The sequence below is a fragment of the Lagopus leucura genome, unplaced genomic scaffold (assembly GCF_019238085.1).
Source record: "Lagopus leucura isolate 7727_CA_CO unplaced genomic scaffold, USGS_WTPT01 Super-Scaffold_100002, whole genome shotgun sequence".
Taxonomy (NCBI): Eukaryota; Metazoa; Chordata; class Aves; order Galliformes; family Phasianidae; genus Lagopus; species Lagopus leucura.
Genome location: NW_024962263.1, coordinates 32748944 through 32775382, shown reverse-complemented (window position 1 = coordinate 32775382; position 26439 = coordinate 32748944). Strand labels below are relative to the sequence as shown.

The following is a 26439-nucleotide window of genomic DNA, read 5'->3' as shown; positions in this document are numbered from 1 at the left end:
GGATGGATGGATGGATGGATGGATGGATGGATGGATGGATGGATGGATGGATGGATGGATGGATGGATGGATGGATGGATGGATGGATGGCAGCGGTGTTACTTCGCCTCCTGGCGCGGAGCTGCGCCCTACGGGGACCGCGTACGGAGCATCGCCGCGGCCGTGCGGTGCCCCCCGGGCCGGGGCCGCGGGAGCGGGGAGAGCCGCGAGAGCTCGCGGTCGCGTGCGGCGTTCGGGACGGCGGTGTCGGTGAGGCGCAGCCCCGCACCGGTGGGCTTCGAGGCGCTGCGTTGCGCTGCGAGGAAATTTCCCAGGGAAAGAGCGGAGAAACGCAGCGTTCTGCATAGGGGCTCGGTGCTGGATTTACTCATTCCTTTCTCGAGGAAAAAAAAAAAAAGCAAGCAAGCAAGCAAGCAAGCAAAAACTTTGGGAGCGAGCCGCCAACTTTTTTCCAAGCCGCTCCGCTCGGTGACATTCTTCGCCCGCTTTCTTCCTGCTCCGTGGAGACCGCCGTGCGCCGGGGCCGGGAGCGCTCCGGCCGTGGGCTGCGGCACAGCGGAGCCTCCGCCGAGGGTGGCCCCGAACCCCCGGGGATACGGGGAGCTGGAAACGGAGCTCGGAACTTTTAATTGAACGGAGCTTCCCCTGCGCGGTCCCTCCCGGGTAAACGAAGGTTTCGAAACTCGGCTGAAGAAGTCGCAGTCACAATGGAGTGTTTCACGCTTTGCTCCTCGTGTTACAGGGCGGGGAGGGCCGTCACTCGGGGGCCCGATGTAAAGTGCACGGAGGAAGAAAAGGGCTTTGACACGGCCGCTCATTGCCTCCTGATTTACAGCCCCGTGCCGCTGCGCTCCCGGCTCCGGCGGCCGCAGCCCGGGGGGAGCCGCGTGCCGGGCAGCGCGGCCGCGTCTCCGGGTAACCGGGGAACGGAGGGGTCCTCTGGGACCGGGATCGGGGAGGGGGGGAGGTGTGCTGCCGGCCGGGGAATCTTGCAGCTCCCCCCGACCCCTCCCGACGGAGAAACTCCGGGGATGCCCGGAAAGGAGGGAGGGAGGGAAGGATGGAGGGGCTGCCGCGGGCTCCTCCCGGCAGGTGAGCGCGGAGGGGCCCGGCCCTCCCCGCCGCCCCTCACCCGGGAGAGCCCCGTTGGCCGCTGACCGAACCTTCTTCCCCCGCCGCAGCGCCCCCCGGGTCGGAAGCGCGCCCCCCGCCGCGGCCATCCCCCGCTGCCGCCTCCGCGGAGAGCTCCCAGCCGGCGCCGACCCCGCCGCCGCCCGCCGCCGCCCGCCCCGCCAGCCCCACCATTCAGCGCGCAAGGTACCCGCCAGGTGAGCCGGGGGGGAGAGGGGACGGAGGTGCGAGGCCGCCCCGAGCCACGGGGGGCGGGCGGGGAACGGGTGGGACCTGCGGAGCTTCGCGGGGTGGCGGGATGGGAAAGCGGCGGTCGTGGCGGCGAGAGCTCCAGCCCCGATCTCCCGCTCGGCTGCTCGGTGGCACGGCACGTACCGCGCGTTGCGGCGTGGGGGCTTTTAGTGATAGCGTCGGGGAAGGAGGGACAGCCGCGAGGTCGTTTGTGTTGGTGCCCCGAGAGGAAGGGTTGGGTTGGGGTCAGCGAGGCGGAGGCGCTGGCGGCAGCGGGGTAGGAGGAGCCGCGTGGCCGCAGCGGACCTTTGTGTAGGGTCTGTTTTGCTGTCCCCAGGTCAGACTTATTTTAGACTTGGGCTTTCTTAGTCTGCTCTGAGCAGAACGCAGGCCGTTACTCTGGCGTGCCCAGAAACACCCCCCACCCACACCAGTGCCTTCCATCAGCCTCTGTGCCTGCCGGGAGCTGCTAAAAGCCCTTTTACCCCCACCGGGTTCACGCCGGGTTCGGCGCGGCCCCAGTGCGGTGCGGAGGTGCGGGCAAGGCATTGCTCGCCCTTTGTATTTACTCTTCGAGCCGAACCGGTGATAGAAGCGGGACTTGGCACGGGCGCAGATATCCATAGGAAGAAAAGGAATGGTGGGAGATAGGCAGGGCTGGGAGGCGAGGCTTGGGAGAGCGCTGTCCTGCTGCCTGTTTTCTAAGCAGTAATTTTAGAAAACGGCGCTGTTTTATGCTTTTGGTGTTTTGTTTTTGTTTTTTTTTCTGTCACTTCTTAATGTTTACTCAAAGAGAAGAAAGATGGGAACGCTATGTGATGGTACAGTGAGATCTGGTGTTCAGTTTCCATTTACCTGCACAGCAGAGCTACGAGTTTGTTTGGCACCTTTTGGTTGGGTTCTCGCATGGCACGCGCAAGTGGGTGTCTAAACATCATTAGCAAAGGGCGTTCTTAAAATCCTAATGCAAACCCCATTATTTTCAGTGCAGCTTTGTGTTTTAACAGGAGTTATTTATCAGCTGCTTACAAAACACAAATTGCCACAATTAAGAGGAAATGAACTTAATTTTGATGGACATTTTCCCACGTTCCTCTTCCCCTTCACTGGGGAAACGGCACAGATGGGTGCACTGTACCCCCCGGCTGCACACCCTGGGCATGCTGTGTGCTTTGGGTTTGGTTTGCAGACGTGGGGCAGCAGCCGGCGGTCAGGTAAACCTCATGTGGGCTGTGGCCACGATTTCCTGCCAGCAACAAAGGAGACAGTGCATCAGTGGGAAATGGAAAAGGATGAAGTCTTTGCAGCCGTGCACTGCCTTGCTGAAAGCATCCCAGCTCCCAGTGAGCCATGTTAACTTTTATGGCTGATGGATAAAACCAATTCTGTTATCTTCTGAAAACAGAAATACCCCATCCTTTTTTCTCTTCCATTTTTGCAAATTCAGGGATACGTTTGAGCTCTGACACCCGCTGCCAATGGTGTTCCTTTCGTAATAAATATTGGTTTTAATATTATGCATTTGGTAATCTAGTTTACCCTTCATGAAGATTTTATGGCACGTTCTGACGCATACGGGGATAGATTTAGCACCATAAACCGTTCCCGTTCTGCTTATCTAATTCTCATTGACACCTATGGATATGGAGCAGCGGATCTGGGGCAGCCCGAGATGGATCCTTCTCCCACTGACACCGCTATAGATTGGAGTTGCTCCCCAATACCCGACCCCCAATGCACGTTTCTTGCTGAAGGGCAGCGGCTCGGGGCTGATTTATACTTCTCACCTCCAGGTGAGAGCGGGAGGCTCCGACAGAGCTCTGGGAAATGCGGGCAGCTCGTTGTCGGGAAGGAGGTAGTGAATGGGGCTGTGGGCCGCGGGGCTGGCTGTAACATCCTCCTTTGCCCCTGCAGATATGCCCTGTGTGCAAGCGCAGTATAGCCCTTCGCCGCCTGGTTCGAGTTATGCAGCTCAGACCTACGCGTATGGCTCGGAGTACAGCTCGGAGATCATGAACCCGGACTATGGCAAGCTGAGCATGGAGCTGAGCGGCACCGAGATCACCGCCACTGCCACCACCTCCCTCCCCAGCTTCAGCACCTTCATGGAGGGTTACTCCGGCAGCTACGAGCTCAAGCCTTCCTGCCTCTACCAAATGCAATCCGCCTCCTCCGGCCAGAGGCCCCTCATCAAGATGGAAGATGCCCGGCTCTCCACCTACCAGCCCTCGCTGCCCCCCTCGGTGGACGAGAGCATGCCCAGCACCTCTATGTACTTCAAGCAGTCGCCTCCCTCCACACCCACCACGCCCGGCTTCCCCCCGCACCAGAGCCTGTGGGACGAGCCCCCGCTGCCTCCCACACAGACCTGCCTGCCCCCCGGCCACCTGATGGAGGCCGCCCCCATGAAGACTGCGCCTCCGCGCTTCCCCCTCTTCCACTTCAAGCACTCTCCTCCCCACACACCGCCGGCGGGCCCCCACATGTGCTACGACCCGGCCTCCCTGAGCTTGCCGCTGGGCTCCGACAGATCGCCAGCCGGCCAGGCGCCCATGGAGAGCCACTCCTACGGGCTGCCCTTGGCCAAGCGGCCGGCCACCTTAGCCTTCTCACCGCTCGGCCTCAACGCGGCCGCCTCTGGCCTCATGGGCGAGGCCAGCGGTGGTGGTGGTGGCGGGCTGCCCTCTCCGCCCAGCAGGAGTTCCTCGTCTGGGGAGGGCACGTGCGCCGTCTGCGGGGACAACGCTGCCTGCCAGCACTACGGCGTGCGGACCTGCGAGGGCTGCAAGGGCTTCTTCAAGGTGAGACACCCTGCTCCCCTCCCTGCCTGCCGCCCCTGGGCTCCAAGCTCCGCACCCATCATTGGTAGTTGTAGAAGTGGCTCAGAAGGCCAGAGCAGCACCGGCACGAGGAGGAAACCTCAGGCAATGTTGTGTTTGGTCACTGCCTCAGTGCTGCTCTTGGTTCAGGTGTCCCAGCACTGTAGCTCTGAAGCACTGCTGACAGCAGTAATCCACTTTGAGGCAGACGAAATCATGTGCTGACATTTTTAAGACTGAAATTCCTTCTGCTTTTAGATTCTGGCACTTCATAATTTCAGCAAATTTAGTTCAGGTTTTGTTTTGTTTTGCTTTTAGAAATGGCACCAGCGAAGCAGTTGGGGTAGACTTTTTGGGGAGTGGTTTTGAGCAGTAGACTTTAAAAAGTTGATAAATTCAAGGCCAGGTTGGATGGGGCTCTGGGCAGCCTGAGCTGGTGTGGAGATGCCCTGCCCATAGCAGGGGTGGGGCTGGGGGGCCTTTGAGGTCCCTTCCAACCCAAACCATTCTGTAATTCTATGAGTCTATGAAATTTGGGGCCGATTCAGTCTATTTCTTTCAGCACAGATAGGAGTTGTGCCCCTGTTCTGCCAAAGATATCCTAACTACGATGGGAACAAAAATAGTCCCAAAGTAGTTGGAGGGGAGGGCTCACCTCGTTACGCTGTTGTTATTGTGCATATAACTGCTACTATTACTTGGTAATAATCCTTTGGCAACGAGGTAAAATACACATCTCCCCTGCAACTCGTTTGTTATTTAAAAATAATTATAAAATGGAGCACAGATAACCTGGAAATGGCAGCTCCTGAGGGCCTGACCCTGCCCCCGTGGAAATCTATAGCATGTCCCTCGTTGGGGGCAGGATCCACAGTTTGTCCTGCACTCTTCTTTTCTCAGTTCTCAAGTGTAATGAGCAGCATTTGCTGTGTCCCTTGTATTTATTCCATTGCAGCTGCTCCTCGAGAAAGAACAATGTTAAAATAGCATTTCCCCGATAATTTAATTGCAGTGAAAGATTTAATACCAAACTGAACTGATGAATTTGATCCTCTTCTGATGCCTTTCCTATTAATATCTTTCGGTGCTAAGCTGTCTTTGACTTTAAGTACGAAAACAATATATAAATATCCTAACATATTATAATAATATATATATATTTTTTGTGACAACTTCTATTACATTTTTTTCAAGGCTCACCAGGTTTTTACAAATTTTTAACGCACGGTATAGTTTATATATAGTTATATGTAAGCCATTTTAAGCGTTAATTACATATATGGCTACAGTATAACTCGGTCCATTTCTTCCCAAAAGTCAGGTCGGCTTTCCCAGAATATTTAACTGAACATATTTGGAGGAGTTCTGCTATTTTTACTTTTCTCCCTGCTGATCTTAATGGCAACCAAACCAGTTGTTGTGGCATTCGCCTAACAATAGCGATAGCAGGAGAAATACATCGCAGATCGTTTTGGTTTTATTTTAATAAGGTCAGCAATAATCAAGGGAATGAACCAAGTAGAAAATTGTTCCCAAAGGGATATTAAAAGCGGAGATAATCTAATCCCCAAAGGTAGATGCGATGACCTGGTAATTTCAGATATGATTTTATCATTCAAAGTTGCCTGTCTCCGGAGACTTGCTTCAGAACAATCCTCGATGATTTTCATTGTCAGTAGCTAACACTAATAAAATTGTTTTTCCTGCAGGCTAGTGTGTTAGGAAATTAATTTTATCTAATTATATGAATTGCACTGTCGCTTTTCACGTTGTAATTAAAATACATGTTGTCAGGTTCCAAGTTGTTCACAAAACTCTCGGTTCGCTGTTTTTCTGTTGCCTTTTCTCAGAGGACGGTTCAGAAAAATGCAAAATATGTTTGTCTGGCAAACAAGAACTGTCCGGTGGACAAGAGACGCCGTAACAGATGTCAGTACTGCCGCTTTCAGAAGTGTCTCAGCGTCGGCATGGTGAAAGAAGGTGAGGGCTACTGCTATTATTATCCCAAATGCTGGAGCGTTATGTTGAACGAGCACGTGTGTGTGTGTGTGTGTGTGTGTGTGTGTGGACGTAGATGTCTTTACTACGGACTTGGAAATTAGCTTCCTAGCTGCCCCTCCAATTCGTGCATCTGTACAACAACACATCATTGATTATTTTTTTTCCTGTTGCCCAGTTGAGTGGGTTTAACATGTTTAGACTTTCTGGGAGCCCAGAGTTCAAGGATTGCAAGGTCACAAGGGGATAATTTGACTCTGGCCAAAATGTGTCCTTTATGAACTCTGAATGCCATTCGTTAATGCAGTTGGCTTCCGCACGTTATCTTGTAGCATCAGTGTTTTGTTGTCTTGGGTGCCTTTTTGCATAGGATCTTGTCTCGTGGCCATGAGCTGATTGTAAATTTGCAATTAATTTAAATGGAAACTGGATCAACTCATTAGTCCCTGTTCTGCAAATATTTAAGTATGTGAGTAATACTGTGTGAGCAGTCCTATTGCAAATACTGACATGGGAAATACAGCCTATATAGTGTGACCATATTTTTTGACTGCTTTGAGAAAGCTAAAGTTACTGTGAAAGAACAGCCCTGCCATATAGCAGGTGACGTTTGTGTTTCAAACTGTGTTTTCATTCAGCAGTAGGGCTGTATGTGTGCATATAGGGGTACACAGGTGTGCTGCAAACAAAGCATGAGCACTAGAAACACAGCTGGGCTCCAAGGAAGCAGTTATTCTGCTGCTTACGGTCATAGTTGAAATCAGTTTTGGTACCGTTTGTGTTTCTTTGCCATCAAAGGCATCAACAGTGTGCTGAAATTGGAGAATGCTCTTATTTTTGCTGGGCTGGCCATCGCAGGGGAAGCAGGTGCTCATGCTGCTCTGTCGTTTTACCGTGTCCTTACCACCGACACGCTTCTTTTCTATGCAGTTGTCCGCACGGACAGCCTGAAAGGGAGAAGAGGTCGGCTGCCTTCCAAACCAAAGAGCCCCCTGCAGCAGGAACCTTCGCAGCCCTCCCCGCCTTCTCCTCCCATCAGCATGATGAACGCCCTCGTACGAGCTTTAACCGACTCCACGCCCAGGGAGCTCGACTATTCACGAGTATGTCTCGCTTTTCTTTGTTTGTTTTCTGCATGGAAATGACTCATGAGCTGCATTCCTAGCTGGTTGGCTGAAATGAAAAGAAATGTGAAATTGGGGTGAGAGTAGAAGTTGGCCAGCCGGCCGTGCCTTTTGGGTGGGTGGGTAATGGTGGGGAAAGAGGTGTGCCGGCACTCGGTTGGCAGCTGTTCAGTGTGAGGGTCTTATATTCAAGGTTATCTACCATGTATATTTGAGAGAGTCAAAGCAAATTATGTGGATAAGTAGACTGGTTGTCTTGCAAAAGGCTGTGATTACAATGCAACTGATTAATCTCCCAAAGTCAGGACTATCCGTGTGTCTGGTATCTTAATTTTCAAGTTATTCATGCTAAAATCTAACGGAACTTTGATAGCGTGCAGCTATGAGTGTTGTGTGAAATAACACGCAATGGATAGCTCCGTTTACGTTGAAATCATAGGAAATTTGCCATTATTTCAAAGATTACAGAGCCCAGCTTTGGATGTCCCAGCAGGAATATTTCTTAAGTGAAATTCACATTCAGGAAACAAACCTCTAAATCAAAATTCTAAAAGATTGTATCAGCAAAGCTTCACCACATATTATTTATTTTCTTACCCTAGTTCCTTAATGTGTAGTGGGCACCATTTAAATATTGATAAGGTATATTTTGAAAGCTTATAAAACTGCTCTGTAGTTATTAAAATATAGTGTAGAAGCAGCTTGTAAAATGCATTCTTAGGAAGGCTGAATACATGAAAAGAAAAAAAATATAGCTACAGAAAAACAAGATTCAAATTCCTTCCACTTAATGAAATATGATTAAATCTCAGACTGAAAAATACAGCTGTACTCAGACAATATTCACATTGTCCATTTATCACTTGTTGCTAAGTAATATTTAATGCTAAAATGTGTTCTGTTGTAATTATATAAAAATGTATTCTTCTAGCTTAGAATATGCTTATATATGTAATTACTTTTTAATATATTTTAATGTATACTTTTAAAATATACTACATATATAATTTAGCAATTATAGGTATGCTGTAACTTCTTTTCTTCAAGCTAGTCAGTACGTATACAGTCCAGCAGTTTTACAAATTGTTTTTATGAACGAGTTGTTTAGTGCCTGACAGCCTTTGAGGGAGAATGCATTGCCCATGTTTACATGTATTTTAACTTACCCAGGGAGTCTCGGGGTCGTTCTGCAAACACCGAGGTCCACGTCCAGCTGTGCTTTCAGACAGGACTCTGCTGGGTTCCATAGCATTAAATGAGCATGACAGCTCAGTCCGCGAGAGCATTATCCAATCTCACGTATTTACCTATAGAAGCAACATTATTTTGCATTATAAATAATAATAATTAAATGAAAACTCTGACTTTTTTTTAATGTGACTTTCTTCTTTATCCTGTGACAGCTATTGCTGTTCAAGTGGAAAGGTCTCACTGCTGAACAATCCTGGTGGTCGTTACAGAACGCATAGGATTGACATCAGATTAATTTAGTTTCGGTAGCTAAAAGATTATGTATGGTTGTTAGGACACGCTAATACCTACGTTTTTCTTAACATTAAAATATATACTAATCTGTTATGCTCGGCAGTACTGAAAATACAAAAAATAAGCTAAATGAAAGCAATAGATTCACATGCTTTCCGTGAAACTTATATTTCTTTAAAAAGTTAAGGGAAATCAGGAAAGACTGCTGAGTAGACACTGACATTAACTAACAGAAACATGCTGGAATCCCACTGTAACACTCAAAACTAATGTGAAGGACGCTGTACCTGTAAGGACGGGCTTGCGGCACGCTCTGCTCGGCCGTGACCCTGCCGTGCACCACAAATGGGTGGATCTGAAAGCCTGGCTTGGAGTCAGTCCTAACACTTCCATAGTCACGACCTTAATGTTTAGCATGGTCTTCATGTTTGCAAGATGTTTGCAACGTCTTGACTGTTGCAAAAATACAGATAAGAGTTTCGGAGAGGAACGTGCGCTTCTTCCCTCCAAACAAATGCAACCATCTACATCAAAAAAAAAAACAAAATTAAATTGCATAATCCATATGTTTTAAAGCAAAACACAGTGGAACCAGTTCTGTTGAGAACATGGCTACTTCTCATTTCAGCACTGGTTTTAACTTACCAGCCCACAGCAATGGTATATTTAGGTACTTGGTTTCAAAAAGCAATTGCTAGGAACAGAATTTGGTTTATGAACTTTTTAAAGGCCAAGGGCCGTGGTCAGGTCTCACACCTGTTTCACTGGTACAATTCCATGGGTTTAGACTTCTCAGTAAGTGAGATGAGAAGCAGACCCTGTACCTTGCCGTCCTTCTTCAGGCAAAGCAGCCACCGACTTAAATGGAGATGTTTATTTTTTGGTGGGGCATTCAGCCAATGATCCCACCCCAATCCCTAACTAAAATATGTAGCAAATGTTGGTGCTTCTGACACAGGAAGGGTACGTGGATGCATGGAGAAACAAGCCTAGCTTCTAGCTATCATATGGTAAATATGCAACACCATCATTGTTAGACTTTTGTAGCTCCAGCAGTCCATGGAGGTCCGATAAAAGTAGGCAAGGGGTCGGGCTGGATCATGCTACCAAGCTATCAGCCTTTTAGATATACCTTATAAATCAGTGTTGCTTGCTGTGCACGCATCTCTCCCTTGAGCCAGTCGGTGTCGTTTAATTCCTAGCAGGGCAGCAAGCGCTGTGTAGGGCAGAGCTATCCCTTTTTGGGATATCCCTGTGGCAGGAGGGTTGGAAATGGATAATCTTTAAGGTCCCTTCCAACCCAACCCATTCTATGATTCTCCTCAGTGAAATAATCATGAGGGAAAAGAAGAAAAAAGTTTTTTGTGTAAAAAACTGAAGCATACATTTTTTTATGCCTTCTTATACACTCATGAAGACTGCTGGAAGTAAATAGCATTTTATTTCAGCTATTCTCTGTAAGTGCTAACTCTGTGTAGCAAGCAGTGACATATTATAGCAGTTCAAAACTACGTAATTCCTTATAGTTTTTACCTTTCTTCTAAAAATGCTCTCAAGGGCTGAACTATAATAACATATGCAGGTTAATTTTTATTTATTTATTTGTTTATTTATTTGGTGCATTCAATTTAATTAAGTGGCCCACGTGGGGTATACAGTACTGCAGCATTCAGTTATGTGACATAATGCAGCATTCAGCTTAGTTGGACAATATTAAAACTTTGTCTTACTTTTGCTGAAGGAATGCTTTATAATTATTGAGAAGTTAATACCTGACATCATTACACCAACTTGCAATGTGTTATATTTTGGGTGAATTTAGGGTAGTATCTTTTTTCTTTTCCCCCCTTTTTCATTGATCAGAGGATCAAGAATGTGTCTTACCTTAACACTACCTGTAGGCAAGGCAGGAATTTCCATCAGCCCACATTTGCTGTTTTCTCATATAAAAGGAGTCACATCAGCTCCTGCACAACAGGGCAGATCTTCTAGAGTTTGAGGAGCTGAAGACCACACAGTGGACAAGACCACCACCTCACATTCACTATCTTAGCTTCATTACTAGGGGCTGCAAGATCTCTACATACCATCTTTTTCCAGCCACAAACTGTTCCCCAGTGCATTGTGCTGCAGTTCAGTGCCAGGAGTAGTGTTTTGCACTGCTTGAGCTTCCTCATCAGGTTCTTTCATAGAAAGAAGAGATGAGCCTCTTGCAGTGTACAAATTTTCTACTCTTCTGGATATTTTCCCATCTTCTGGATATTTCATCCTCCCTCTTGCAACTCTGTCCTCCTTCAGAGTGGCTATGGCAGAATTTGTCTCCATGTGAGCACTGACAGCCCAGATGTAGCCAGAGATTTCTAGGACTTCTCATGTCTTTGCTGTGGTTCAACAATCAATTTGACTGTGAAACTCTGTCCTACCAACAGCAAACAGCTCCAACTAGGGCAGGCAGGGAACAGGACGCCTACCCAAGAGGATCTGCTTGCTGTTCCCCCTTTCTGCCCTGCACAGAGAGTTAATTGGGTGATACATGCAGCCAAAGGGGTATGCCTGTAGTAAGATCCTTCCAGGCTCCCATCGTGCTCAGTGGAGAGGAGATGTGGGTCCTTCTTCTTCCCCTCTGACTTGAGCTGCTAGGAGTACCTTCAGGCTGATGGGCTCAGGTATAACTGTGTGTGGAAAGTAGCTTCCAACAGGCGTGCACTAATGAAGATCACCCCATCCTTTCCCTGGCTGAGTCTCAGGCTCATAAGAAGTCCCTCCCAGAAATACCCCACACGATGCCTGATGGCGGGTTGCTGTTACCTTCCAAGCACAGAATCAGACTAAGCCACCAAAGCTCCTATTACTTTTTCTCTTGAAAAGAACAGTGCCCCGGGAGGGACAGGGATCCAGTGCTGAGGAAGTGAGAGAGAGCAGGGAGGGAGCTGCCGGAGGGTCGCAGGGAAGTGCTGCAAGCTGGGGCTGTCAGGCGGTTGTTTGGAAAAGTTATGGCCGAATCAGTGGGATAATAGGTTCTCCTGAGCCTGAAATGCTTCTCTGTATAGGATAAGAGGTGATACGGGGCAGCTGGTTTACTTTCAACCAGTTCTATATTCAAATGAAGCCATGCTGCACGTGTCAGATAAAAGATGATTTATCTTGCGTGTCTCTATCACTGTCTGATAAAATGCAATTTGAGAAGCTGGGGAAGAAATCTGCATTTTGGACGTACTGAGACAAATTCATCAATGGGAAAAATGTTTAATTGCAGTAAGCTAAATGGTGTTCCTCCTTTATTGTGGTTGAAATTATCCTCCCCACCAGATTGCTGTTTCTGTTTGCTAATAGCATGGAGCTACTTGCAAAATGTAATAAATATTGCATATTACTTACAAATTTCAAACAATTTCTCTAATTGTGGAAATGTCTTTGCAATATACATCTGAATAGCAAAATGCCTCCAGGTAGCTGAGCAGGTAGATAGATGGAGACCTGCTCAGTGTGCCTTGGATGCTTGTGTCAGCGTTGCTGCAGAAGGAAGCATTGTTAGGCAGGTAGCACCATATGCTCCTCAGGATGCCCTGAAATGCATGTCGTGTTGTAATGCTGCTTTCTGTGGTTTTTCTTTCAGTACTGTTCCACCGACCAGGCTGCTGCAGGCACAGATGCAGAACATGTACAACAGTTCTATAATCTTCTGACTGCCTCCATTGACATATCCAGAGGCTGGGCAGAAAAAATTCCAGGATTTACTGACCTCCCAAAAGAAGATCAGACATTACTCATAGAATCAGCTTTTTTGGAGCTGTTTGTACTAAGACTCTCCATCAGGTAACTATTTCTTTCATTTCCTCTTCAGCTGATGTGAAAAATCACCCATGTGCACATTCTTAGGATCAAATATAGCGATACATATAAATATATAAATATATAAATATATAAATATATAATATAAATATATATATAATATATATAATATAATATATATATACAATATATATATATATAATATAAAATAAATATATACAATGGAATGCTGTCAATTGCAAAAAACAAACAAACAAACAAAATGATGACAGAAAACATCAACAATGTCTGCATCCACAAGAGATGATGCATAATTTGTTTTATGCTGCACAAAAGATAAGGCAGTGATTTTAAAAGGGAGCATATTTCTCACTAATGCGCTTCTTTTTATTTGATACACCACATCCTCTTCTTCCGTAGAAATCAAAATTGATCCTTGGGTACAGTTTGAACAATTTTGCTTCATACTCATCAGCATAAACTATATAAAAGCATTTTTAGTATAGAAGCTTCTCCTTTTTTTTTCCTTTCTTTTTTTCACACACGCGCATCTCTGTAGTCTGTTGTTGAAAGGGACAAAGGAGCTTTAAAATCTTGCTCAAATTATTTTTTTCCTTAATACCAAGTCACCCAGCAGAACGAGGTGCTGTCTGTCAGCCTGGCACCAGTTAAGATATTTCACCAAAGACACTTTCAGGGACTGGAGAAATTCCACACCGGTGATTTGAATTATGCCTTGCTTCTGTAGGTCGAAAATGACCTTTGCATGTAGCTCTTAACAGGGATACTGGCAATGGGGGGTGGGAGGAGAGAGATCCTGGCAATAACATCACTCTTGCGATAGGTTCTCACATAAAAGAGTCTGTTATGTTGTGCATTATTGCATGTGTTTTCCATTGTTTTTTTCTGTATTAATTTTTACAATATGAAAAATGCAGGTCAAACCAAGTAAGTGCTGAGAGTTGCAGAACCCCATCTCTCCTCAGCTTTCATTAGTTTTGCATTTCAAAATGCACACACGTAGTATTACTGCGATTCAAACATACAGTATTTAATGTAAAATGTCTTCTCTGTTTATGCCTTTGGGCAGGACCAAAATCTTAACTAATTAGACAGTCTACGCCACATGCTACAGCTAACCTCAGGCTTATATCTCTACAAAGTAAGCAATCATAGAAGCTTGTTTGTTGTACTTTTGCCCCAAGGGAGAAGCATATTGTCAAACGTGAATGCCCACATATGTCTCAGGATAATGTGCCTTGGATTTTAAATGACAGACACTTCAATCCTGGTTATGCATTTTGCTGTAAAGTTGAAGATGCGTCTCTAATTTTTTCAATTATTTTTATTTGAGGTCTGATACTGCTGAGGATAAGTTTGTATTCTGCAATGGACTTGTGCTTCATAGACTTCAGTGCCTTCGTGGATTTGGGGAGTGGCTCGACTCTATTAAAGACTTTTCCTTAAACTTAAAGAGCCTTAACCTTGATATCCCAGCCTTAGCAAGTTTATCAGCTCTAACTATGATAACAGGTAAGTGCTCCTTTGTTATATAATGCTTCAGACTCGTGCTTTACTTAGTGTAGATTCAAGCAATTTCAGTTAACTTAGCAATATTCTGGATAAAGTAATTGCAATTTTTAAGTGTCGTAATGACCTCTATGAAATTGTAGACTGTAACATTAGACCATCAGATACATCTATTAAACTGTAATCTGACTGTCTATTTCTTCTTGTTTTCATTGTTTTCTTGGAATTGTCTCTAAAAATCAAATTGCTTCCAGGCAAACTGAGTAGCTCCTACAAAAATCTTTTGAAATCCTTGCTGGATTCCTAGAAAGCAACAAATTACCAGAGGAAAGTGTTCTGCATGGAAATACTAACATGAGGGTGGCTTGAGGGCTAGAAGCTAGATGGCTAGTATAGCACGGTGCCTGAAAGAGTGCTGCTTTTGGGTGGTATTCTATGTAGGCATTCTGTGTTCTGTGTATGGTATGGTAGGTATTCTATATTCTATGATTTGTTGAAAGAGAAAAATTGGAGAAAAGTTAGAGAAGAGATCTCTTCTGCAGCTTTACAAAAGCTTTTGGGTGTGCCAAGGTACGTGACCTTATCTCCCCTTCTGCCTGGTGGGGTGAATAGCCGGAAACTAAAGAACCTGCCAAATCTGGGTAGGAAGTACAAAACAGAGGAGTATGATGTTATGAAGTATCACTTTCTCATCCCTGACCAACAAAGCCACTTGAAGCACGCACTGCATACTGTGGGCTTTTGATAATTTAGGGGGTACAGCTGGAGAGGCAGGAGGGGTAAGGAGTGCTAGGGGTGAGAGTGTCTGATGAGCCACAGGAGCTCATCAGAGCAGCTGGAAGCCTGACTCTCGTTTCAGAAAAGGTGCTAGCGGAAAGGTGCTGGAGGTGTGATGACAGCATGGGCCAGCACCTCAGTGTGCCTCAAACTGAGTCTTCCTGGGGATGCTAGGAGCTCTGATGGGGTGGATATTGATTTCCTCTTGCATTTAGGCAACTACCAGTTTGCAGGTGGTAGCCTCAACTAAATCAGCTGCAGTCTTTCTTTGGATGAGTGGATGCATGGGAAACACTGACATAAAATGCTCAGTGGCAAATGTACATTGGCCAATTCCCACTGACATTTGTAGGGCTAAATTTTTGGCTTCAGAATTTAGGTGGTACGCTTCCCTCTTGTTTGAGAGAGGGGTTCGCTTATATTTGTTGTAGCCCAAACGCTTTGCTTATTGCTAGAAATGTTCTAAGGTTTTAATGAACTTACATTAGATTTTTTTCTGCTGTTTAGAAAGGATATGTTAAGGTCCAGATTCTGCTTTCTTTGATAAAATTCTTAAGTCCAGAATAATTTGGGATTGCTTTGTTCCACGTGAAAAAAAAAAATCAAAATGAATGATATGTTAAACTCATAAAGAATGTTCCCAACTTATTTTTGACTTCCTTATTCAGAGATCACACAAAAGCATAAGTACTTACATATATGTATTATAAATACATGTGTGTGTATGTACATACCCACATACAAATAGTATATGTGTGCGTATTTACGGATCTGTAAATCAAAGACGGTTACTATCCCTCTCCACATATATGTACACACAGACACATATGCTCACATATGTACAGTGCTTGTCACTGATTTAGATAATATCTGATATATTTGATATATCTTTTTAGGTAGACAAAGATTATGGAGCTTGTTCTTGATTACCTTACTGGAGACTGAGAGGATATAAGTAGATAAAGAGGAGTTCCTGCAAACAATCAGTCTGACTATAGATAAGGCTGTTCTATAGGATGAAAAGTTTTTTCTCCTTACAAAGCCACAACCTGCTTTTTGTTGAGTCAGACACCATTTGGTTGTCTTTAAAGAGTGGCTGGCTCAGATCACCATACACTATTTAATAGAAATATTTTTTCATTGATAAAGCCCCACAATCCTTCCTTTCATTGCTAACAGCCCTTTCAGGAGTTTGCTGTCTTATACTGTTCTTCTCAAAGTTTCTAAACAAATAGAATGCCTTTAGAAGGAGAGCATTTCTGTCCCTAACAGCTTTAAGGTTTTCTGTATTTGAAACTTTTTTACTTGATTTCCTGTGCACCCTACTGTAGGGATCCTGCTTTAGCGGGGGCTTGGACCAGATGATCCAGATGTCCTTTCCAACCCCTATGATTCTGTGATTCTGTGATTTTCTACTCTGTATGAGGTAGTGCTTAAAATTCATGTTTTCATGATTTCTGTTTATTCTTTTATGTCACAATGCCAGAATATCTCTGCTGATTTGCTCTCAGAAGAGAGTAGCACTCCATGCAATCTAAATTAGATCGAGGCTCCTGTGTCTAGTGATTTATATTCACAGGTTTAAGATCTCTAAGGGCATTTAGGGACTCAGTCAGAAATTTGGCCACCTGAAAATGGATGGTACTCTAAATAAAGATGAATATTAAGAAATGGAAAATGAAAATGGAAATCAGGTAGCTATGGCCAATCACTAAATACTGAGCTGGTGGTTCTTTTGAAAATTTCGCAGCAGTTATATATTTGTAATGTTCTTAATCAGGGAAGCCTTGAGATTTGCCCATGAGAAATGGCATCCTTGTCTTCTCTTGACATTTTGAGTTTGACAAGTCAGATGCTGCTTTTCAGATAGTCCTACCAAAAAGGAAGAGCAAGGAAGATAAATTTTGGAAATCAGGTATCTGTTGAACATTTTAAGTGACTTTTTTGAGTCTTGGCTTAGATTCAGGTGGATGTTTTAGTGCCATTTTTTATCCTACAGAGAAGACACTTCTTTCCTGTACTGAACTTCTGGAGGCAGAAGGTAGTAAACCGTGGTTCAAATCCTACCTGTGAGTTAGAGCAAGAGAGAATGACCTTTTTACAGGAAGACAGGATATCCAACTACTGAGTGTCACTGTCTTTTGTGTTGAGGCCATTTGCAGTTTTGTGAATTTAGTTGTTTGCTTTTAATAGAAGTGCTGCACAACAAAACGTTGGCTTGAACAACATTTTCTTCATTATCACACAAGTTGGTCCCGTTCTTGTTTTACGTTTGTCAATTTTTCGTGGCTTGAATGCTCAGCCAAAAAAAAAAAAGAGAAAATGATGTGTAACAGTTACATCTGGTTTAAATACTGTACAGCACCTTAGGTAGCAGCAAATCTAAGAATTGTCGCTCCTAGTACAGAATATGCTCCTGACAATGATGACCTGTACAGCTTGATTTCATGAGTGCTCTCCATAGACCAAACAAGGACACGCTCTTAGGAAACAAAACCTCTTGTAGTCATTGAAAGTATCAGTGAAGGAGGAAAGTAAGAGAAGCCACTGCTTGCTTTCATAGTTTGCTGTTCTGTGAGGGTGGCGGGAACAACAAACATCTCTCTCCCAGTGAAGGAAAAGGGAATAAATGTAACTCATTGTGTTGGGGAGTAAAAAACATCCGTTGTTCCCAATGTCCCAAGGTGCTGAGGGCTGATCTCTCATTTGGGGATACCAAATCAGCTCCTCAGTAAAATCATGGTAGTTCCAAAGCCCTATAACTATCTCAACTGCAGCTGCAGGTCACAGTACATGATGCATGGTTATCGGCATATACGAACATTTATGCTGTTCAGTAATCTTGATTAGAGCAGCAGGGGACCTATTGAATATCACAGTATTCACTAATTCTCTGCTTAGTTTGAGTAAAGCTGGTGGTATGCATAGCATAAGATAAACAGGAAAAGATTTTGTAAATTTGCATCCATTCGCAGATCCATATATTTGTGCTTTTCCTGTTTATTTGATGTTTCCTGGGAATTTCCAGTGAGTCCCATAGAAATAAAAGAACCATGTCAGAGTCCTGCTGAATTTTCAGACAGGAGATTAGCTCGAAAGAGCCCTGGAATGAAACCAATGACATTTGGTTTATTGTGAGTGGCTTGTAAACAGTTAAAATTCCCTAACGTCACAGCATATTTTTTTTTCTTTAAGGTACTCCTTTAGGATCTTCCTCTCTCTGTCTCTCTTCTCCTTTTTTACTTCCCTCAGTTGGTTAAGAAGGCTCGGACACAACTTCCTCCAGAGCACATCAGCAGTGCTCTGAGCATCAACCAGAAAAAAAGTAATTAGAAGACACTCACCCCACATCTCCCTGAAAGCAAAAAATGCGTTCTGTCCTGTTCTTTTGGGTCACTTGTTCTGTTGGGATGTAGGATAGAATGAGCTAAAGAACAGTCCCAACATGGAAGGAAAGGCTCTGTCCTTAGTTTCATGATGATGACTTCCGTTAGTTTAGTAGGTTGTACAGATCACAAGTGCTTCCGTACAACCATTTCATGCTGGACTTTCTCTAAGTCTTACACTGTGTTGATGGTGAAGATCAGCAGAACAGACCAGATATGAGCTTGGACTATTGTTTAACATACCCCCTTAGCTTCCTGAATGGTCACTAATAATGCTCTTCTGCCAATGTCAAAATAGAAGGATTGAGATTACAGTGAAGATCATCTGAAGGGCTCACTCTTAGTCTCATATTTGTGCTCTCTCTAAAACTGCTTGTGTTTTCTTTCTCTCTATTCTTGTTTCTCTTTCCTTTCTGTCTCTTCCTTTCTCTATCCACATCCAAATATTATTGTTTTGCCCACTTGACACTCTCAGTGGGATGCTCTGAGCACAGAGCATTCTCACCCTAATTTAGCCAAGCTCTTTTGGCATATGTTTTAATTTAAGTATTTTACAGACCAGTTCAGAGCCACTGTATATACTAGGCTTATTCACGCTCTTCCTGCTTTGTTAGACTGGCACTACAACACTGAAGAATATTGTGAGGTTTCAATTAATGGTGAGTTTATATTTGTCTTCCTGCTGCTGAGCTCTCCCTTGCAGTTTACAAACAGAGTTTTTACCAAGAAATAGTATTGACTCTGGGCTGGCCAAAAAGGGTCTGGCTGCTGCAGTTCCCTTCTGTATATGGATCTGTCTGACTTTCCACGGGAGGAGAGGCTCACCTCCTCTTCAGCAGCAGATACCCTCAGTCCCATTGCCAGGATTCTCTGGAGTGGCTGCTTCGTGTGCTGAGTCTATATAGGAGCAGGTGGCAGACTGGAGGAGTGTAGGAGAGCCGCTGATAAAAAAAAACCCTCCAGATTGCATTGTCTGCCTTCCCCTCTCCACTTTGACGAGGGAAATACTGTCAGCATCTGATGTGAAGCACTCACTCCTCCTTCTCCTCTCCCACTCCTTTGATGAGGCAAGAACTCTTTCCTCCTGGAAGCTCCTGGTGGCCTGTGTTAAGTTGTGGTTTTCCTAAAGAAGGGAGCATACTGTGGTGTCCTCTCTGATCATTCAGCTCACCTAACTTTAGGTTCTTTGCCCGGAAGAATACAGATCACCTCTTAAAGGTGGTTCACCCACCTCAATTCCAAACCATCTTCCAATACATTTGTCTTTGCACTGATGGTAGAAGGAGCTTGGAAGTCTGTGTCCGCAGCCTGGGACCTTTGTGAAAAAGTTAGGCAGGGTGCATGTGGCCAGGCTGCAATGGGAAAGGATGCTCCTGGGTCCATCAAGTTGCTGCTTTGCCGTGCAGCCAAGCATGTGTAAGGCAATCAGAAAGCTGTAGGCAACAGAGCCTGGTGTTTCTTTGAGTTAGAGAAGGGGAAGAGGATTGTGAAGGGGGAAGAGAAAATCAGATAATTGTATTGAAACCGAGACAATCAAGAGGCCTATTTTAAGTCTGTACCATTAATCTGCTGCATTTCTGACAGGACTGTTTCTGACATTTCAGAATTAATTAAAGCTAAAACTGACCTGCCCTGACACAGAGCGCAGAGCCTAAGGGTCTCTCAGCTACTCAAGATCTTCAAAACACTTGTACTTTTTGAGGGTGTTTTTCATAAAGGTGGAACCAAATCTGCCTAGCCCTGATGTCATCTGCCCTAAGACACAGACCAGGGAAAGGACTGGCACAGCTGGTGACAGCTTTTCCTACTCTTTGACTCTCTTCTTAAGAAGTTTTTGCTGATCAGCATAATTATAGGACAGAATCACATCAAGATTCCCGGAAATCGTGTGTGGGAAAAGGAGAAAGGTGTAAGAAACTTCCCGTGTTCACTTTGCCAGAATGAGCTGCTAAGTTTGCAGAGCTTTAAAGGCAAGACTTCCAATGAATCATTTTGACAGGCTTATGGAGAGCATCCTTGCCATAAATCACCGTTTTTCTTGCAAAAATCAATGGTATCCTAAACCACGAGCCTGAGAAATCCTATATTCACTTTATCCATGCCTTTTTAATTGTCCCTATAAGAAAGTCTGAATACAATAATATTTACACACCTTCTCGATCGGTTAGAGAAAATCTATTGGTTTTGACTAGCTGTCTTTCTTGGGATAAATCTTGACCTTCTCAGTCATGTGTGGATAAGAACATTCTGTGGAATACCACAAATGATTAGGAGACCACTGATTGCAGAGACAGGGTACCTACTTACCACAGGTGCCTCATTTTGCTACCTGCAGGTTAAATAAGAAAGACTGCGGGTCTTTCTTTCCCCTAAAGTCACTGGCTGTGTGGAAAAGGCAAGAAAACTTGTTTCCTGTTATTTGAACCCTAACTATTAAACTTAAATCTTTGATGTGACTTAGACCCAAGGCTCCTCAAGTCTACCTGAGAGAGGTAATGACCAGCTTGCAATGGCAATGCTAGGGCAAAGTGCCCATTTTTAGCAGAGATGCTTCCAAGCAGATGGCTTTGACTTTATGGGCCCTGAAGGGATGCCTTAAGGATTGGAGTCTGCAAACCCCTTCTATCACTGAAGCAGTTCCAGTTGTCAGAAATGACATCTGTAGAGACAGAGCAAACATCAAACACTCACGTGGGCAATTTGTGCAGGGGAAGACAATCTTGTTTGTTGGAGACTGCTTTCATGTTGTAGGACCAAAGAGCAGATCGAGGTTGTAGCATGCCTTACTCCTGCATTTCCTTGATTTTGTTATTTAAAGTAAGTCTGCTAATATTACAGTCTATGCACATACTGTATTTTGCATTGGCATGCTTCATGGCTAGACGTCAAAGACATGATTTGTTCGTGAAACCTTTTGAACTTGTCCGTGTAAGACAAAGACTGTCTAGTTCTTACTTGAAATGTTAACAACATTGCTGTATGCTCAAAAGCCAGAGATCATTTTCCATACTCTGTGGCAACATACACATCTACTGAGGCACTGGTTTGAAAATGTGCTTTGCTATTCTGAAGTCAGAGTTGTAGTATTTCAGCTCTGCAGATCTATAAAGATATCTTCACTTACATAGCCAGGAAACAACATCAGAACCGATTAAAAGATGGAAACTTTTCAAAGACCACAGGATTGACTTCATGTCCTGCAGATTCTCAGTGGGCTAGAAGTATAAAAAAAACATCAAACCAACAACAACCTACAGCTTTTTAAATTTGTATAAAATATTTATCCCCCAAGATTTTTAATGGCAGAATCTGGCTAAGTATTTACTCCTAGTGACCTGTGTAGTTAAGGTTTACATAATTACACTACTCAACATTTACTGGAAAGGCTTTAAATATTCATTGACTCCTCATGTTTTAATGTAAACAAAGCACTTAGGATACCCAAGTTTTTTAACTCCTCCAAGGTGAAAAAGACGTCTGAAGCAGATGCTGCTGCTTGGATGAGCATTGCTCTGAAGCAGCAGAGCATGTTGATGGTACTTCATTGCTTCACCTTCTGGCCAGAGATGTATGCACGTGCCTCCTGGTTCTGATCCCAAACTAGTATTTTTCAGGAGATAGCTCTGCGTAACTCAGTAATGTTGAAACAGTGTAGAAGGAGTGAAAATCACTGGAAAATCAGACCTTTCCATTTCTGACTGCCTTCATTGAATTCCATCTGTTTTATTGGTTTGTCAAGAGCATTTGGCCAAAAACGTCAGCGAGGGGAGGCATAAGTAGTTTATACACACATGTCAGGGCAAGGCTCTGCTGTGCCTGCTTCTGGAAGTAAAGAAGACTGTGCTCTTTCCAGCGTTCATCAGGGGGTGGACAGAGAAAGTATCTACTGCCACCTCCTCCTGGAGTAAAGAGAAAGGAGCAGGACTTGGGGCAATTGGCACAACACAGCCCGTGGCTGCCGGGGTGGGGGAGAGAAATGGGGCAGGCAGACAGCTTCAGATGCATCAGAAGAAATGCCACGATCCCTCACTGCTCATCCTATACCATCACTGCTTTTTCCATCCGTTGACTAAAATTAATTTAATCTGTGTTATCTTAGACTACTCTATTCAGTCTAATGCTGTTTTGCATGTAAGTGGAGAGCACTTTGTTGTGAAGCCGCTTTTTACTTATCCGTGAATTTCCAAGTCAAAGGAAAAATCAAAAGGCCACAAAATTATTTGAGATCCTTCTTCTGAAATGTTAAATTAATTCATCCACTAAAATTTGATAGCAAACAGCATGAAATTATCTCTCTCGTACTAATAAAGAGCCAGCTTAGAATGAATGACAAATCTGATTCATTACACCTAAGCTTAAAGAACTGGGGATGTACTTAGCAGCATTGCAGCATTTTAAAAAGCTATTCAAATGGGGACAAGCCGTGGCTTCCCTTGCTTTTAGGAATGTTGAGATTTTTTCTGTGATGGATAACATAGCAGCCTTTTCACTTTAGGCACTGCTTACTCAAAGCAAAATAGTTAACTTCCAGGCTGTTTTTATTTTGAGCCTTTTAAAAAAGAATAAGTTAAAAAGCAGTAGCTGATCAAAATAACAAAGGATGGTGAGTTGCTTTTAGTTTCTTATAAGAGTGTTTGCAAATTCCTGGTGGAATTCTGGGCCTGGCGCTGATGAAGCTGGCTAAGGATATCGATCGCCACTTGAATTCACTGAATAAATAATGGTTGCCATAGTTATTGAGCATTCACAACTGGTGGGGAAGCACAGAAATCTCCAAAACACCTCCTGTGATAGTTTTGCTGGAAAATCACCCAGTTAATTCTGTCTCTTATCGCAGAAATTATATGAGATACACAGGATACTCGGACGCATTATACTAGAATTTCAGTCATGATTGAGCATCTCTGTTACCCATTTTAGTAGCTAAAAACAAACAGGGGCTTATCATCTCTTATTTTGTGTGACAAAAAGGTTAACTGACATCGCATAACCTGAACTGTTGAAAGAAATCATACACTTTTTGAAGCATCTTTTGCTTCGATTACCAGAGCACATAGTTATGCTGAAGCAAATGAGTCCTCTCCACTTGAAGTAGGGATGCTGACATGTTTGTGTTTCTTTTCTTGTGCCCTCACTTTGCAGAACGACATGGCTTAAAAGAACCAAAGAAAGTGGAAGAGCTATGCAACAAGATCACAAGCAGTTTGAAAGATCACTTAACTTTCAGTTGCCAAAACAAAGGACAGCCGCTCGAGTCCGCAGAGCCTAAGGTACTGGGTGTTCTTGCTGACTTGCGTTCTCTCTGCACACTGGGACTGCAGCGCATCTTTTACCTGAAACTGGAAGACTTGGTGCCAGCCCCTTCCATTATCGACAGGCTGTTTCTGGACACCTTGCCCTTCTGAGTCCAGCCACCCTCCTGAAAGGCAAATGCCCACCAGAGCAGGCAAACGGATCGTGACTTACCGCTAACATTTCTGCCCTCACTTAACAGAAAAGCAGCTCCAGCTCTAAAATGAGGTCTTTTCTGGCGCTTTGTCCTTACAACATGAGGCCTAAAACTTACTGGCTTACTGTTTTGGGGTTGTGTTCTTTGTTTTTCCTTTTTTTTTTTTTTTTTTTTTTTTTTTGAGTATTTTTTTTGTGTGTGTGTGTGCGTGACTTGGGTTTTTTAAACGGCTAATATAGCACTTTTGGACAATGCTATCCCAGCAGCAGTAAAAGGTTAACACGACTGTTTCAAACCTGTTGTTTAACACCTCATGGGACATGAGGAATACAGTGGTAGAAGATGTGTGTTTGAAATCAAGAACAGCAAATAGTTGTTTGCCAGGGTAGTATGTGTTTCGTGAGGATACCGTTAGCATACTTCCTGCATCAAGGGCACATACATCAGCACAATCGAAACAAAAATCTCACTTTTTTAACCAAGTACATTCAATTGAACATTTCATATAAATCCAATATAGCAAAATGACGATGGCTGTTAGCTCCCATGTTCAAGTGCAATTTTTTAAAGTGCTGTCTTACTAAGTCTTGTTTATTAACTAATTTATTTTAATATGAAAATAAAAGGAAGAAACCAAGTGAGAAACTGATGTGCACTAACTTACATGACAGAGTTTTCCAAACTTGACTCCGTGTAGCGTGACTTACTGACAAATGTCTGTGGGAGACACGGGAACGACCACGGCTCAGTTGTTCCCTAGACAAGGAAATGCAAGTAAGTAGTGGCTGGAGCGCACAGGGTCAGCATCAGGGATAGTTTGCCTTTAGACTTTAACAGAAGTACCTGGTTAGTAAACAGACGCACGATGGGTTTCAAGAACAAGCAAGTCTTGTAAAATAGTATGAATGTAAGTGCTAGGAAGGATATAGTGAGCTGCGTTTAAACATTCCGTGTTCGTACTCCTTTTTGTATGTTTATACTGTTGATGCCATATTAATATGAAATAATTTGTTGCATAGTGTCTTTATTTGTATAAACGTTTGTATGCATGGTATATTGTATTGGCTTTGCCTGTATTTATTGCAATGACTGCCAGCTCGTAGGAGCCCTGTTACACACGATAAGGAAATGGGGTGTTCACACTGACTCAGATACACCAGTTGGAAAACTATATACATATATATAATGTGTATATATATATATGTATATACCTATATTTGTGTGTGTGTGCGTGAGCGTGCGCGTGTCTTTTTATTAACCATTTGTATATAAAATATCTGTCAGATCACAAGCAGAGCTATTTTACAGTTCATTTGCAGTGACTTCTAAGGCAGTACTGTTTAGCACTTTGATATTAAAATCTTGCTCATGTTTTGCTAAATTCAAATAATATTTAAAGATTTTAGTTCTAAAAAAAAAACTTTATATGCACTGTATTAAGTCAAAATTTTGTTGGTCATTTTGCTAAGGAAATTTTTGAATGTCAACCTGATGTCACTGTATCTTTTGTTAGCTTTAAACATTCTAGCTTTTGTCTTTTTTTAAACTATGCTGTTTATATGGAAATTAAATTATACAATCAAACAGATGCCAAATGAATTGCCTAATTGCTGCAAAGGATAACCCAGATATCGAGTCACTGTATGGTTTTCAAATAGTAATCTGGTATTTTATCACTTACTATGTTTGGATGTGCTTTTATGAAAAAATTATTCTTATATCAAGATTTATAGTAGTGTCAATAGGGAAACAGACTTCTAATCACTATAGTTAATATTTCCGGTTTACCTGCAGATAATATTTGGAAAAGTATTGCTTTTTGTATTGACTTTTAAGCTTATGTGCAAACATAATAGCATAATTAAATATCAGAGAAGCTAATGTTTCTTGTAGGTTGCTGTAACAAGCCTGACCAGCAAGACAAATATATTTTGACTGAACTTGCTTTTGTATATACTAGATATATATATATACATATATATATATATACACACAATCACACACATGTGCGCATACAAAAACATACAGAAGCCGAATCAGAAAGTATGTTTACCTTTGTCTCCTTGTGTCAGACACAAGGTCCCTTGGGAAATCACTTCTGCCTAGGGACAGAGCCTGCCAGGCGCTGAGCATCAGCGAAGGGGTCCCAGGCGCTCCTTGTGAGCAGGCCCCTCCACTGAGTTTTCAGCACAGTACAGTGACATTGCTTTTTGTCGGGCGAGGTTTATTTATTCAGTGGGATGTGAATGGAGGGAGCAGGTCCAGAGCCCCATGTGAGATTTCATGTAGCTGGTGTGCTTTAGTCTTCCATGGATAGTCTTAACTGTGATACTCTCCCATTCCCGTCACCTACCGAACCGTCCTTCATTTCAACTCCAGTGCACAGACCCATCGTAGAGTGCAGCCAGTGACAGGTCACGATGGTGAAAGAAGAATTAATGCAGAATAAATCTCCTACCTTCCTCACAGCTCTCTCAGTGTGAACATGCCTTTTTCTAGGCAGAATTCAGGAATATATCAGGTGTTAAGGGAGAGTGCCTTGCTTTTGTTTCAGACAACAGTGTTTCAAGAGTTTCTTCACTCCGCTAACTGCAGTACTTTCTTCTTTTTCCTTTTTTTTTTCTCCTTTTTGTGGTGTTAACCTGTGGGTTGAAAGAAACGCTCTTGTACATATACAATGTAAATTAAAATTATTAAATTGAATAACGTTTTTTTCA

At 43.7% G+C, this 26439-nt stretch overlaps 1 protein-coding gene and 1 long non-coding RNA gene across 4 annotated transcripts; one reads left to right on the top strand and one right to left on the bottom strand.

Moving 5' to 3' along the window:
- The first annotated feature begins 1274 nt into the window (after nucleotides 1-1274).
- Nucleotides 1275-26439, top strand: NR4A3 (nuclear receptor subfamily 4 group A member 3). 2 transcript variants are annotated; one of them, XM_042868979.1, is made up of 7 exons: nucleotides 1275-1328; nucleotides 3277-4163; nucleotides 6032-6161; nucleotides 7110-7282; nucleotides 12405-12604; nucleotides 13935-14113; nucleotides 23416-26439. In XM_042868979.1, the coding sequence occupies exons 2-7, from the start codon at nucleotides 3279-3281 to the stop codon at nucleotides 23676-23678; spliced, it is 1830 nt and encodes a 609-aa protein (XP_042724913.1). In that variant the 5' UTR covers nucleotides 1275-1328; nucleotides 3277-3278; the 3' UTR covers nucleotides 23679-26439. The 2 variants fall into 2 exon arrangements, with proteins under 2 accessions (XP_042724913.1, XP_042724914.1); XM_042868980.1 differs by lacking the exon at nucleotides 1275-1328 and adding an exon at nucleotides 1650-3155.
- Nucleotides 6232-11682, bottom strand: LOC122178685. 2 transcript variants are annotated; one of them, XR_006178421.1, is made up of 4 exons: nucleotides 10673-11682; nucleotides 9076-9312; nucleotides 8470-8610; nucleotides 6232-7352 (listed from the first exon to the last, which is right to left on the bottom strand). It is a non-coding gene; the product is annotated as an uncharacterized LOC122178685 (long non-coding RNA). The 2 variants fall into 2 exon arrangements; XR_006178420.1 differs by lacking the exon at nucleotides 10673-11682 and having other exon boundaries at nucleotides 9076-10048.